General features: G+C 42.0%; 1 protein-coding gene across 1 annotated transcript; it reads left to right on the top strand.

The window, feature by feature from the left end:
- Positions 1-233: 233 nt before the first annotated feature.
- On the top strand, positions 234-1,303 carry LOC120959719 (cuticle protein-like). The gene is made up of 2 exons (XM_040383328.2): positions 234-557; positions 621-1,303. The coding sequence occupies exons 1-2, from the start codon at positions 546-548 to the stop codon at positions 1,197-1,199; spliced, it is 591 nt and encodes a 196-aa protein (XP_040239262.2). The 5' UTR covers positions 234-545; the 3' UTR covers positions 1,200-1,303.
- The last annotated feature ends 12,067 nt before the right edge of the window (positions 1,304-13,370 follow it).

Here is a 13,370-nt window from a genome sequence, read left to right as displayed (position 1 = left end):
TATAGCAAATTAAACATTTGATCAGATGATCTGAGACCTGCTACAGACAAAAACAACCTGGAAAGAGTAACAACACACGTAACAGAACAAATTGTTAAACATCTTACGCATATTATTGTCATATTCATTACAGATACAAATAAAATAGACTAATACAGTAAAATAACTAAACTCGAAATTGATTGAAATGGACAATAGGGTTGACAAATGAAGCATCAAACATGTTAATTTAAAAGTGAATTTATGCGTGTGTACATGTCTCCGATTGAGTAATTAACCATATTAACAGCCAACATTAAGAATGCTTCTGTCATTTTTAAACCATGCGATAAAGCAATAAGCGATAGTTATGACAATGACAACAAAGACGCAATGCCGTTTGATTTGATGACCATCAAACGACGCCCCTCTCACATCCTGTTGTTGCGGATTTTCGCACACCGTCAATCCGTATAAAAGCTCTATCAGCTGATCACAACGACATCACTCAGCGATCAGCAGTCTTCAGTAAAGCACATCCTCCCACTGCAATCATCTCTCCAACCATGGCTTCCAAAGTAAGTCGAACTAACGGTACAAATCTCTTCCTGAGCTATTAACAAGAGTTCCAACTTTTCCAGTTCGTTCTGATCGTCGCTTCCCTGGCTTGCGTGAGCGCTGGATACATCCCGAGCGACCACTCCCATCTGTCCTACGGTGTGGCCCCGGCTGTGAGCTACTCCAACGTCATCAAGAACGTTGCCCCAGTGCCAGTGCTGAGCAAGACCATCCTTCCGGAGCCTCAGCTGTACCACGGATACGCCCAGACTGCCCCGTCGGTTGTGGTCAGCAAGCCTCTGGCTCTTACCAACACTCTGCCCGTGTCCTATGCTGCCCCTCACTCTCTGTACCAGGCTCCGGCTCTCGAGTACACGAAGCCTCTGTCTTATGGCCCATATGCCAAGACTGTGATCGCTGCTGAGCCAACCTACGCCAAGACTGTGATCGCTGCTGAGCCAGCCTATGCCAAGACCATCGTGTCGGAGCCCATCTACACCAAGAACGTGTTCGCTGAGCCGATCTACCCAGCCAAGACGCTGATCGCTGAGCCGGTGTACGGCAAGAGCATTCTCGCTCAGCCAGCTCCGATCTACGGTGGAAAGGTTCTGTCCTATGGCCCGCAGTTCGCCTACGGAGGCTATGGTGCCCATGGCTGGTAAATGTTTTGACTGTGATAACATTTTTTTGTGTTGTGTCTATTGATTTGTGATATTTGAAATAAAATGTCATTTTGAAGTAAAATAACTGATTAAGAGATTTAATATTATTAGAGCATATTTGAATCTCGTTATAACTCCTTCAAGTCACATAATACTCCAGTTGTTCACAGAACGAAACTCATTAGTCTGCCCTTAATCAAATTAACATTCCATTTGCTTAAACGCTTCCCCTATCCGTTCAGATCAATTTATTGAGGTGAATATTAAATGAGCTTCAACTGGTTTTTGCTTCGTTGCTTTGCGTTATAAATTATATGACTCGAGTATGTGTTGATATATGATAATTGGTTTGTGTGTTTTGCTATCTGATAGCTCTTTAAAGCGATAAGCGACCGTAGGAGGGTATCGAGTTAGGTAATGAATTTTCATCTTCAAATAAGTGAACCGTAAACCGTTAAGAAAGTACCAAACTCGGTTCGTCGCATATAAAAAGAAAGCAAACTGTCGTCACTCACCACAGTGTCAATCTCGGTGTCATCAAGTGCAAGTGGCTGGAACTTTCGCCCAGGAGCAATATGTCGCACCAAACGATGAGAGTTTGTTTGGTAAGAGATGGAAAGGAACAGTTTCTTTAGGTGCTTTATTTCAACATTTATCGTTTATATTTGCAGATCCTGATTCTAATTGCGTTGACAAGTGCAGAGTTAAGACACTCCGAAGAAACGAAGCCTTTCAACCCGATTAAAACAAATTACATTCCAACCGCTGTCAGCTACGTGAGCTTCGTTAGACACATCGTTCCGAAAAGGGTGGAACATTTAAAGGAACATACTAAACCTCCGACCCAACCACCAACACATGCGCCTATTTACCGCAATGCAATGCAAACTGTTGCTCAAAATGTGTCCGATTCTTACACGAAGCCGATGCCACAAGTATCTTCAGTTCAAGCTTATAACATTCCCTACAGACGTCCAGTGACGAAACCACAAACAGCTTTCCCCAATTTTAAAAACAGCGTGCAACCGACGGCAAACACTTACCGACCAATCTATCCCACTGGCTATGCTGAACCGATTTATGTTCAAAGTAGGATTCCTCTGGTCCCAAAGTACAGCGGCACGCTTCAAGGAACCAGCCCTCTGGTGATCGGTGTACAGCAGCCGGCCTACGTAAGGAAGTACGTCCAGTTTGGACCATTTCATCCGACCCGAGTGCGCAAAACGCTCACTTATGCTCCCAAGCTAAGCTATGTCCCGCATGACTACCAAAGGGTGTAAACGAGTGGGCGGCTGTAGTGCCAAATAAGTGACCAAAAAGCCCAAGAATAAATAAGTTAAAAAACGGGAACACCCTGATCAATGTTTAAGTCACCGTTTTCACCATTCTAGAGCCTAAAATCAAACATAGTTTTGACAGAGCCAAATTATGGCCTACATTACAACGCGGTGGAAAGATTTCATCCTTCAAAAAAGCCATTGTTTATGCGGCGAGAACCAATTCGTCAAGTCACGGGGTAGCGCTGTCCCGGCTGTCAGGTACCGTGTGGTTACAGCTGCGAATTCGTTTCACGCCTCCTGCTCGGACAGGTCTTTAATCTACCGATCAACAACGCTGTTAGTCGTCAGCTGCGCAGTGTGACCCAGTGTGACCTTTCGGCGTGGTTTGGTGCTGTTTTCGCCGTACTTGGGGCAGTTTTATTTGCACCACAAATATTTTGAATTTGCCAGTTAGGTGAGGTTGTTTTTTTACCACATTAGATTCGGCGAAGGACTAACTGTCGGTCGTCATTTGAATAGGAATAGGACGTAATTACTACACAATTTGCTAAAATAATCCGTCTACACGAAGAGGGAGATCATGTGGACAGTATCAGGACAAATACGATTTCGAATACTCGTTTATTGAATAGGAAACAGAACAATTTATAGAACAAACTAATATTCCGAAACTATTTTGAAAGATCATAGAAAAAATGGTTTTCCTATATCTATTAAATGTTCTGCTTATGTCAACCTAGCTCGAATGTTTCCCATACCTTTAAAAGCTATAATTAAGAGTTATAAATTTTTTCGGGGCTTTATTGTTTTACCATGCCTATTTGTGGGATTTCGACCACAGCCTATTTGTGGGATGTTTTGATATCCATCGAAGGTTACACCATCTTTAGGAATTAATTAATAAAACCCGTGCGCCCTTCTACTAATTCCTATTCTAATGCGTTTCAAGAATCGTGTCACAACAGCTGCTGTAGAAAAGAATTATCTATTTGATTGTGCTTGAGAATGGAGAAACAGTATTTCAACAGTATTTCCAGCAAGAAACAGGAAGGTGAATGATAACGAAAAATGAAGGATAAAATAAAGTATGTCTATCGTAAAAAATGCTTGTAATTCAAACAATAACTTATACGTAAACTAAATTGTAACAACTCAGTGTTAATTGCAAAGAAAGAAAAAGATACACTGTTATCATGTTTCATGTTGACAATGACTCATGTTACTAGTATGTGCCATAAAAAAGTTAGTAGACTGCTTTTGCAAAGAACGAAAAGCACAAACTCTCGCGGATGCATAATTAGTGAACTATTTATGAAGTATTTCAATTAAATGATTTCAATTACATGTTTTGTTAATCATTCTTAGATCATTTTATTTTTATGGGAGTTTTCGTATTTTTAGCATAAATAATATACAGTGGAATCTCTCATAACGAGTACCCCTTATAACGAGTTTTTCATATAACGAGCAAATCTAAATGCTCAACAAACACCTCTCATAAAGCACGAAAGCTCGAGCGAAATTGATCGTAAAATTTTGTGTATTTTTGATAAATCTTATTGAATTTTTACACGGCTGATAAAAAAAGAGAAAGTAAACTCAATTTTTCAACTATTTAGACTATTAAACATGTAGCATTTATGCTGTACATAACATATTATAATACACACTATCAGCTATAGTTTCATTAATACACTTCGGCAAGCCAAACCACACTATTGCAACACATTCATTATAACACACTCAGCAAATCAGATCGTACCATAACAAAGGAACCGGAAGTATTCAGGCCACACCGTTCATATAAAAACAATTGTGACACACTTCTTGAAAACACCCGAAAGACGCATAATAAGCAAATCAGGCGTTGCTGCAGGCAAACTAGGTGAACCGAGAACGCATAGCAAGTTATAAGCTCAGCGAGGAAAACATCCATTCTTTGGCAACAATAATTGAAACCTTATTTCGCAATACAGTAAAACCGAAGCACACATTGACAAACACCTCACACCATTTCAATTTATAAATTGTTACCAATAACAATAAAATTTAATTAGGACAAAAACACATTCCAAAACCAGATGTACGAAACCCATAATTTATCTTGAGTATAAATAAAACCAATTCCGACCATGGCAAGTCAGAAACCTAAAGGTTTCTATGATCGCCTGGACGATCAAGTGTCGAAAAGTCCGCTCGAACGAAGTTTTATTCCACCTCGGCTCATTTCAGTAAAAACTGACCTACCGCGACGGTACTTGAGGTACAGTTGTACGCTCATCACATTACAAACATATTGAAATTATGAATAAAATGCATATTAATATGAATGTCCCCTTTGCTCACGGTGAAAACATGATGGTCAGCGGGGAATCACCAGGAAATTCATTTAATTTAATATTATTTTCTTTTTTTTTACCTTTCTTATGGTAAACGATAAAGCATATTCTGATAAAACTTAATGAGATATAACGCTTAAAGAGTAAAATCTCGCATAACGAGCAATATCATTCGAGTTTGAGATACATTTTTTGGGAGCAGATCTGGAATGAAAATCGGTTAACATGGAGCAATTCTTTAATTTTGATAATCGCTCAGGTAAATGAGAATTTCGATTCTAATAATTGTTTAATATAAATCTATTGCCAACAGTACAGTAGTAGTACTACATATGCGGTGTGCGAATGGCTGTGTTGTAGATTTTATGCTAAGCAATTTATCGACATGTTTAAAACTTAATTCTTGCTGATCTTATTTATTCTTAAGTATTCTTATGACTAGAAATATTTTGCGAATACCTCAGCTTCGATCCAGTGCTGGTCGGTCAGACCCTATGATTCGTATGTCTGTTTTGTTTGCCAGGTTTTATTATAAAGCTTTAGTTTATTACTTTTTAGCTTAGTTGTTTCTGATTGTTGTCAATTAAAGAAAACTTTAAAAAGCTTCCACACAAAAAATAACTACAAGATTGTTAAATTCCACAAAAAATCGTTTTTAGGCTAATAAACATCAAAATAATCAATTTCAATTAATGTGGTTAGTCGTTATTGCGCATACATTAGACATAATACCATAATTTAACATGATTCGACTGTATGGATGTCCTCCAAACAAAAACAGCTATAAATAGCGATAGCTATACCATGTAAGACTAATGGTTCTGTGTAAATAAAACCCCTGGGGCGATTCCGAATTTACACTTCTCGTCTAAATTTGTTACACTTCTCCCTGCTTGTATCTGATTCCACTTTGTCAGTTACAGGTTGCGGAGCGATCCTCAAGGACACACCGCAAACTCTGCTTCCGAAATCCGGTTTAACCACGGTTGCCGACAGGCACACTGTCCATGAAATTTGCGATGCGAATAAAAAAAAGCACTCCCTTTCGATCGATGAAGATGGCATCGTTTGGATGGAGTCGGGCGAATGGAACGGCTGCCTCTCATCGTTGCATCCTCGCGTTCGATCTTCTCCGCACAAAAGGGTGGCCCTGCTACACTTTCAATCACCTCGGCACAAAGGGGTTCCAAGGTGAGCAGGATTATCCTGGCGGACGGCCGATAGCGGCAGGAACCTAAGGGCAAGTGGACCACCACCGGAGCGTGCATGCGGAGTGGAATCACACACTTTGCTCGATGATACCTCGAGTCCTGGACCGGCACAGGCCACAGCAGCAAGCCAGTTTCGTTCGCGCTTCGTCTCACGAAACCAGTTTTCTTGTCCGATTGCCAGCGTTTAAAAAAGGGGAGAAAAATGGTAACTTCGCCTGCTGTTACTGAGGACTTTTACTTTTCCCAGTACCCTAAATTTATATTCCCGTGAATCAGAAGGGGGGGGGGGGGGGCAACCGTGTCATGCGGGACGACAATTACCGGTACTACTACTACCGGCGGCACCGAGAAAACCGTCCATCATGTGCTTACGGTCAGTGCGAGCGTTTCATATGTTTAACCTTTTATTGCCCTCCCGATTAAGCGGGCCAGCACCACAATCGACAATCGACTATCAACGGTAAATCTATCCACATAATCATGCTTGTGCAGCACGGAAGAGTGAAAGAGAACGAGGGAGTTGAGAGCGCGCAAGCCTTTAGGGAACCGTTTTTTCAAGGTTGCATGTTTCGATCGGCTTTCGACCTGTGGCCGTGTGGTTTTCTCGCTTTCGGTGCGCAGCGAAAGCGCACTGCTGGTCGTTGAGCGAAGAAAGTGGCACGCACCGTAAGAGTGACACGCGATTGAACTATGGCGTGTGACGTAATGCCTCCAAGGGGTCGTCGTCGTCGCCGCCGCCACTTGCTCTGTGGGAAACCGGTCGAGATGCGACCTAATTATTTTGATCATACGGAACCCTACGGCTGCTGTTGTGCCGGTGTGTATGTGTGAAGGTGGAATGAAACGCGAAGGAGCGATGTAATCGAGGAATTTTTAGTGTTATTGAAATCGATCAGCGTCCCAAAAATAGCACAAATGCTGCATTTTTATCATCACTTCCAAGAATGGTTAATTATGTTTTATTGAACCATTTGTTTTCATTCTTGCTCTTTAATAATTGGGTCAGACTTTAGTTATAATTAAAATGGTACGATTTAAACTCATGGAAATAAATAACAGACTAAAGTTCAAACATTTCTTAAATGAGGCTCATTAATACCGAAAACAAAAAACATAGCAAAAAGCGAATAAAAGTTTAACGGATCAAGAATTAACAGGTTAAAGTCAAACATCAATAGTAATGAAAAGACATGAAAAGAACATGAGGAAACATGGTGCAATGCAAAAGGAAGAACCATTAATTTAAGCAAGCTGACATTTCCAAAAAACCAATTTACGGCTTGTTCTGGCATCAACTTTGTCAAAATTCTGGATAGAATAAGGATCGTTGGATCGTTGCCTTATTATGTATAATGAAATGCAAACGACAAAATGTCACATAAAATGACAAAAGTAAAATATGCAAAAAAGTTTCAAATGTTAATAAATAATCAAACTGCTTATACTCAAGCTGGATTATTCTGACCTTCTTTCTCTCTACTTGTAGCCAATCTTTTTAGATGTTTTTTTCTGTTATGTCATTTGAATGTTCCTTCAAAACATTCCTTATACTACGTTAAAGAAAGTCATTCTTCGACTAATCAAGAAAAAAATAGTTAAAAATACGCACCATTTGAGTTATCAACGCAATTGACAAAAATAAAGTGTTATCCATACTCACTTATTATCATCGATGTTTAAAAGGATACGGTTCACTGAAATCTTTATCATTGATGACATATTTAAAATCGTTGCACACAATCGTTATCATCACACCGTGATCGTAGAAATTCGCAACGGTAAACGGGTCGTATCGTCCGTTCGTTCCACATCATTTATTGCGCGAAGACTTCACAATCATTCCCCCGATTGGAGTCGATAGATTGAAGCATTGATGCTTCGAGGCACGGTATTTCTTCCATCGAAAGTGCAAAAGATGCAACAAAAACAGATTTCATGATATATTAAACTTCTCATTTTGCACACTCTTTCGCGTCGTTTTTTTTTGCTTCCAAAAAAGCCTAAAGTAAGGTTTAGGGGAGGCTTTCCTTCATGGATGTTTATTTAATTAGCTTCGTCAAATGTCGTTAGCCACATTCTCGATGAGCCGTCGAGTGTTAAATTTATGTCGGAGGAGTCGCAACACCACTGCACCAAGGCGGCTGCAGCCGACGGTTGTAGCTCTGTGCTTCATCGTGTCCTCGTCTGTTTGGGTTTGGTCGAGGTGTCTGTCGTTGGTTGTATTGTTTTTTTTCTCCTTCTTTTAGTTGGGTTAGACGTGCGTAACGAGTGCACCACGAAATCTGCCAAAATGGCAACACAGGTGGCAGCAGTGGATGCATTACCGTTGTGGTAAGTGTTGCTCTTGAAATTAAACAGTTTTGCCAATTGGCTGCTCTTAAGCCGAGGGCACAGACGCCGAGGGCCGATGAAGCCTTGGATGTTGACGGTAAAATGTTGAGAGAAAAAACAACAACAAAGCAATGAAGGTGTTTGTAGCTTCAAGATAAGCTTTTAAGCTTCAACTCAAAATAAAACAAAGAAAGTAGCTTAACATTGGCAACAAAGTATGATTTAATTGACAACAAAGCACCAATTAATTCCTATGCGTCCTTGGCAAATCCATTACTCGCTCCAGCTTTATCATAATTGCTCCTAATTGAATCGGTATTTTCTTTGCATTCCGATACTCCCCTGACAGTACAAAGCCACTCCACACCAATCGTTTCGTTTACTCCAACTCCAGCATCCCGAGCGAGCGCAACAAAGTAACTCTAGTGGCGACGAATACAATAACTTATGAGTTGTAATATTGAAGTTGAAGTGGGCAGTGATTGAAATAAATCCCAGACATTTTACGCCCTTTTTTCTTCTTAGCCTCAAAGCCCTCAAAAACTCATCACGATCGTGCGGCTCGCGAGCGTCAATGTCAACGAGACATAAATCGCACTCAGCAAACTCCAGGAGGCGTCAGTCGCTCGCATCTCTACTCGATTGCGCGACTCGCTGTGTCAGACACACACACACACTTCAGCATCACCCGCTTGTGTACGCGCCCTAATGTGACTCATCATCGCGCAAACGGCACAGGACGGGGTACCGACTTTCGTCCTCGTCCTCCGACTACCCACCAGCCATAAGTTTGCAGTTTTATGATTAATCGCGCATGTGGACACGAAGAGAGCGAGAGAGGGCCCTGGAGCTACAGGCTACAGGGTTGAAAAACAGGGGCGACGGCAAGGTCGTGACGAGAGCGCGTTGAATCTTGGACGCTATTAACTTTGGCGTTAGATGGCTGATTTGCGTGTGCCAGGCGGGTCGTCAGGGGAGTCCTTGAACGCGCTACCGAAGCCGGTGAAAGGTTCCGGTTCTAGCCACTGGGGGGAGTGTGCTCAGTTCCGGACGTGGGAAACATAAATTAGACAAAAATATTGCCTATCATGTGTGCTGGTTAGTGCTGTTTGCCGAGAGAGAGAAAAAAACAGAGTGTTGTGATCTTGGAACTAACATCGAACAGGCGGCGCTAGCAACCCGTCCGATTGAATGTGATCCGGAAATATATAATAAAAAAAGCCGGTGCCCCTAGTTCTAATGGGCTTTTGCGTGCGTTTTATGATAGCAGATTATGCGGAGAGTTGGAAGACATAAAGCTTAAATTAATAGAAACGTGTAGTAAAACACGACGACTCGAAAGCCCGGCGTCCGCCGCTTGGCGGCTGGAGTAATCATACCGTTTCAATCAAGAAAACCACACCGCGAATGGGTTATTTTGTAGACAAACGAAGACAACAATTTGTTAACAGTAACAGCGTGACCCCGCTTTTACGTTACATGGCGGGGCACCATGTCCGCAATGTAAGGCCCGGGCACCTATCGCTCCAATGCCATGCAGCTAAACTGTTCGAGCGAATGGTGTGGTTTGCTGGGTTCCACCTAAGCAGAGATGCTGCTTATACAACCTCTCCCGATGTTTGACATTCAGCAATATCACACTCACGAAGGGTGGTTGCTACATGTGACGACTGGTACGACAAACATCATTTCCCTCCAACAGAATCTCCCCGTTGTCTTCTGGGGAGGAACCCTCCAGGACGAGCGTGTGGCATTTATAGATGTCGCAAAAATCTCGATCTCCAATAAATGTTTCCCTCCCCTTTTGCCGGGGGAGGGTAAAATGGGTGGGCAGGACCAGCCGTTGAATAGGTGTTAAATTTGTATGAATTATAATTATGAATAATGTATGCAATGGGTTTCTTGCTTACAACGTACAGCATACACGAACACTCGTAGATCGCGGTTGAGCGTGGTTGTCTTGCGCGTTGCGCAATAGAACCTCCAATACCTCCAGATGATGCCTTCAGTTCTTTCACCCGACTGAAAAGCCCTTACAGATTAATTTAGACGACGACGACGACGACGGCGGCCCTTTCAGGGTGATCACGGGCCATGACAGTGGAGAAGCGATTCCACACAGGTGGCTTGGAATGATTAATGGGCCTCAAGGGAAGTCGGAGAAGAAAGCCCTACCCCCTGAAGGGTTTTGCAGTTTGCTGTGTTTGCCTGTCAGACAGGTGGATTAAGACATTGGGGCTATTTCTGATGGCTTTTGGGTCGGGTATCAATCACAAAACTCCTGCTAACTTACTGACAAATGTGAAACGATGTACTAATGGAGTTCACCCTGTGGGCTTAGTTTAGGCTTTAAGTTCTCAGTTGGACACTAAACGCGTATCCTAGCCTCACAAATAGGCATCGGTGCAGGTAGGGATTAATGAGCTCCAAATTCCGACCAACCAAACAACTTCCGGTGTGACATGCTGATCTGTCAACATGATCGTTAAGGTAGATCTCACTTGCTAGTGTGTCCTCGCCGGTTCAAGGAGTTTAAAGCGTGTGCCAACGCCATTGAAATTCCTCGTGACCCCAAAAAAGCCCCCCGAAAAAACATAAACAGAAAAAAACACACAAGCCCATGCTGGTCGTACGCAAGTTCATCTGCTGCGTTGGCCATCTTCAGTCATTGACATTGAACTCGAAAGTAGTGTCGGGCAAGCAAACCGGTTCGCGAGCGACGAGCTCATCTGCAGAAAATGAAGACGTAACCGGTACGATGTTGCTTCTCTTCCACCTTTTGTACTCCCCTCGAAGCTACCACGGAAGATGCGCCATCGACCGCGAAGATGATCAGCTGTTCGCATGTTTGCCTGATGATGTGCACGTGAGACGCATGTGTGTGCTGGCCAACCCTGTCGTCAACCAGTCGGTCGGTCGTCACCGTACTTTGGGTTGGGGTAGGGTTGAATGAACGCGCGTACGATCGATCTCCGGACGGTTGCTTCTTCAATTCAATTATGCAATCCGGTTGCAGCGTTTTGGAGGCTCGCTCGTGCGTGGTTGATGGAAACGGGACGAGTATGCAAATGATGAGCCGATGACGGACTGGTGGTGTGACGTTAATTGAACCCGCGTGTCGAGCGAAGAGCTATTTTTAAATTAGTGGCGCCTGTCCGTCTTCAAATCGAGATGAAATATTTAATGAATTAGTGCGCCATTCAAATGCGCGTGCATGCCAATTTTTCGTCACATAAATTTGAGTTATAGTTTTGTTTTGTTTATTTCGTACGTTGTTTACGCCAAGGTTGTGATTCAATTGTATTCGTCATTGGAACAGTGGTGGATTATAATCGTTCTTCATTCGGAACAATTATCTCTACAACCGAAACAGATGCCATCAATCGTTTGTTGTGATTATGGAAAAATCGCTTCTCGTGCCGACTCAAGAAAAGACATAGATTTTAAAGCCTCCAAGGCTTCATCATCGGTAACCAGTGTCGCAGTGTTTTGTTTATAAATGTCGCCCGAAAATCTCACCACATCCGACGAAACCGATTGTTCGCGGTTGGCATCGATCGCATCGACACCGTACCCAGAGCGCTGAGCTGCCACAGTGACGGGGTGTTGTGGGGTGCCTATTATATGCGTTTACAAAACTTTAAACCTTCAACGATAATTGAGGATAAAACAAAGTAGCGACAGCGTGTGTTCAATTCTTCGCCGGGTTGTAAAAATAGTTTCCAAAAAGGTGTCGTGAAAAAGATTCAGTCAAAAAGAGCGAGAAAGGAAACGAAAGGAAGCGAACGAGCTCGTATAGGGTTATTCAATAACGTAAGGCGACAGAGAGGACAGGCTGGTTTGTGAATAGTTTGTACGGGTTGGTACCGAAGAGATAGGCCGAAGAGACGAGAAAAAAACAAAGATTTATGATTTATGTAATAATAATGTAATAAAAAGACCCAAAATTTTTAGAACAAAATCAATACTTACACGATAAAAATGGTATGGAAGTGGTAAGTTTGCAAAGCCTCCGTCTGTTTAATTGACAGATTCCATTATATGTTAGCAAATTCCATAGAATGCCTGCAATTTTCCACTATCGATTGGGAAGATATCACCAGGGGATTGAATTTTCCCATTCCCATTGCCAAGTCCATTGACAGATCAGGCGTAGATCAACTAAATTTGTTGCTAATCAAGAAGAAAAGCTTATTGCACATGTTTTTCTGAGACTGGAATTATTATCCAGACACTTTTGTACACAATTTCTACATTACCTTCTTCTTTTTCTTAGTATAAAAGACCTAATTGTAAAGTAAATACCTACATTAAACTTTATATACAAGTAAAAATTAGACCGCTACACTAGACCCACTACAGGCAATCGGATATGTAGCTATTTAAGAGACTATAGATAAGAGATGATATGGTCCTGATGCGACTTGAACCACGTCTTTTCTTTACAGGAGTCGGCGACACTACATATAGACTATTCAGTCGTTCCAGGTTAGGGATGTTAAAAATCAATTTAAATGACTGGGAAAGAAAGCAAACACAAAAAATATAGATAAAATGTGAAAGATAACATAATCGTGACCATACAACTTTGTACAAATTATAATTAATTGTATTCTTGAGAACGCGCAAATCTATATAGCTTATAGTTATAACTCCTGAGAAGATAAATTGTAACAAACAAATCAAGAATTTGTGCACAATTCTCATTCTCTGTCCCTCCCCACGTTCAATCTAATTCCGACTCAATTTCACTTTAAATTCAATCAACCTCAGCTCCACACAAAAGGTAGTACCATAATTTATTGTACGAGAGAGCAAGCAGCAGCACAATGTACGTAGCATCAGTCTGTTTGGGGTTTGCATGTCCCACGATGTTTATCCTCCTACCCCGAATTGCGTATCGAGTCGCATCCAGCAGCTCCTTTTTTGGCACGGCCTGGCAATATGTCACCTGCGCGCGAAAGGTACGGCCGCGTACATCGGCGTGTGGCCTTGAGGCTTAACGACACA

The sequence above is a fragment of the Anopheles coluzzii genome, chromosome 3 (assembly GCF_943734685.1).
Source record: "Anopheles coluzzii chromosome 3, AcolN3, whole genome shotgun sequence".
NCBI lineage: Eukaryota > Metazoa > Arthropoda > Insecta > Diptera > Culicidae > Anopheles > Anopheles coluzzii.
Note: the sequence above shows the minus strand (reverse complement) of the source record. Positions and strands in the feature narration are given on the sequence as shown.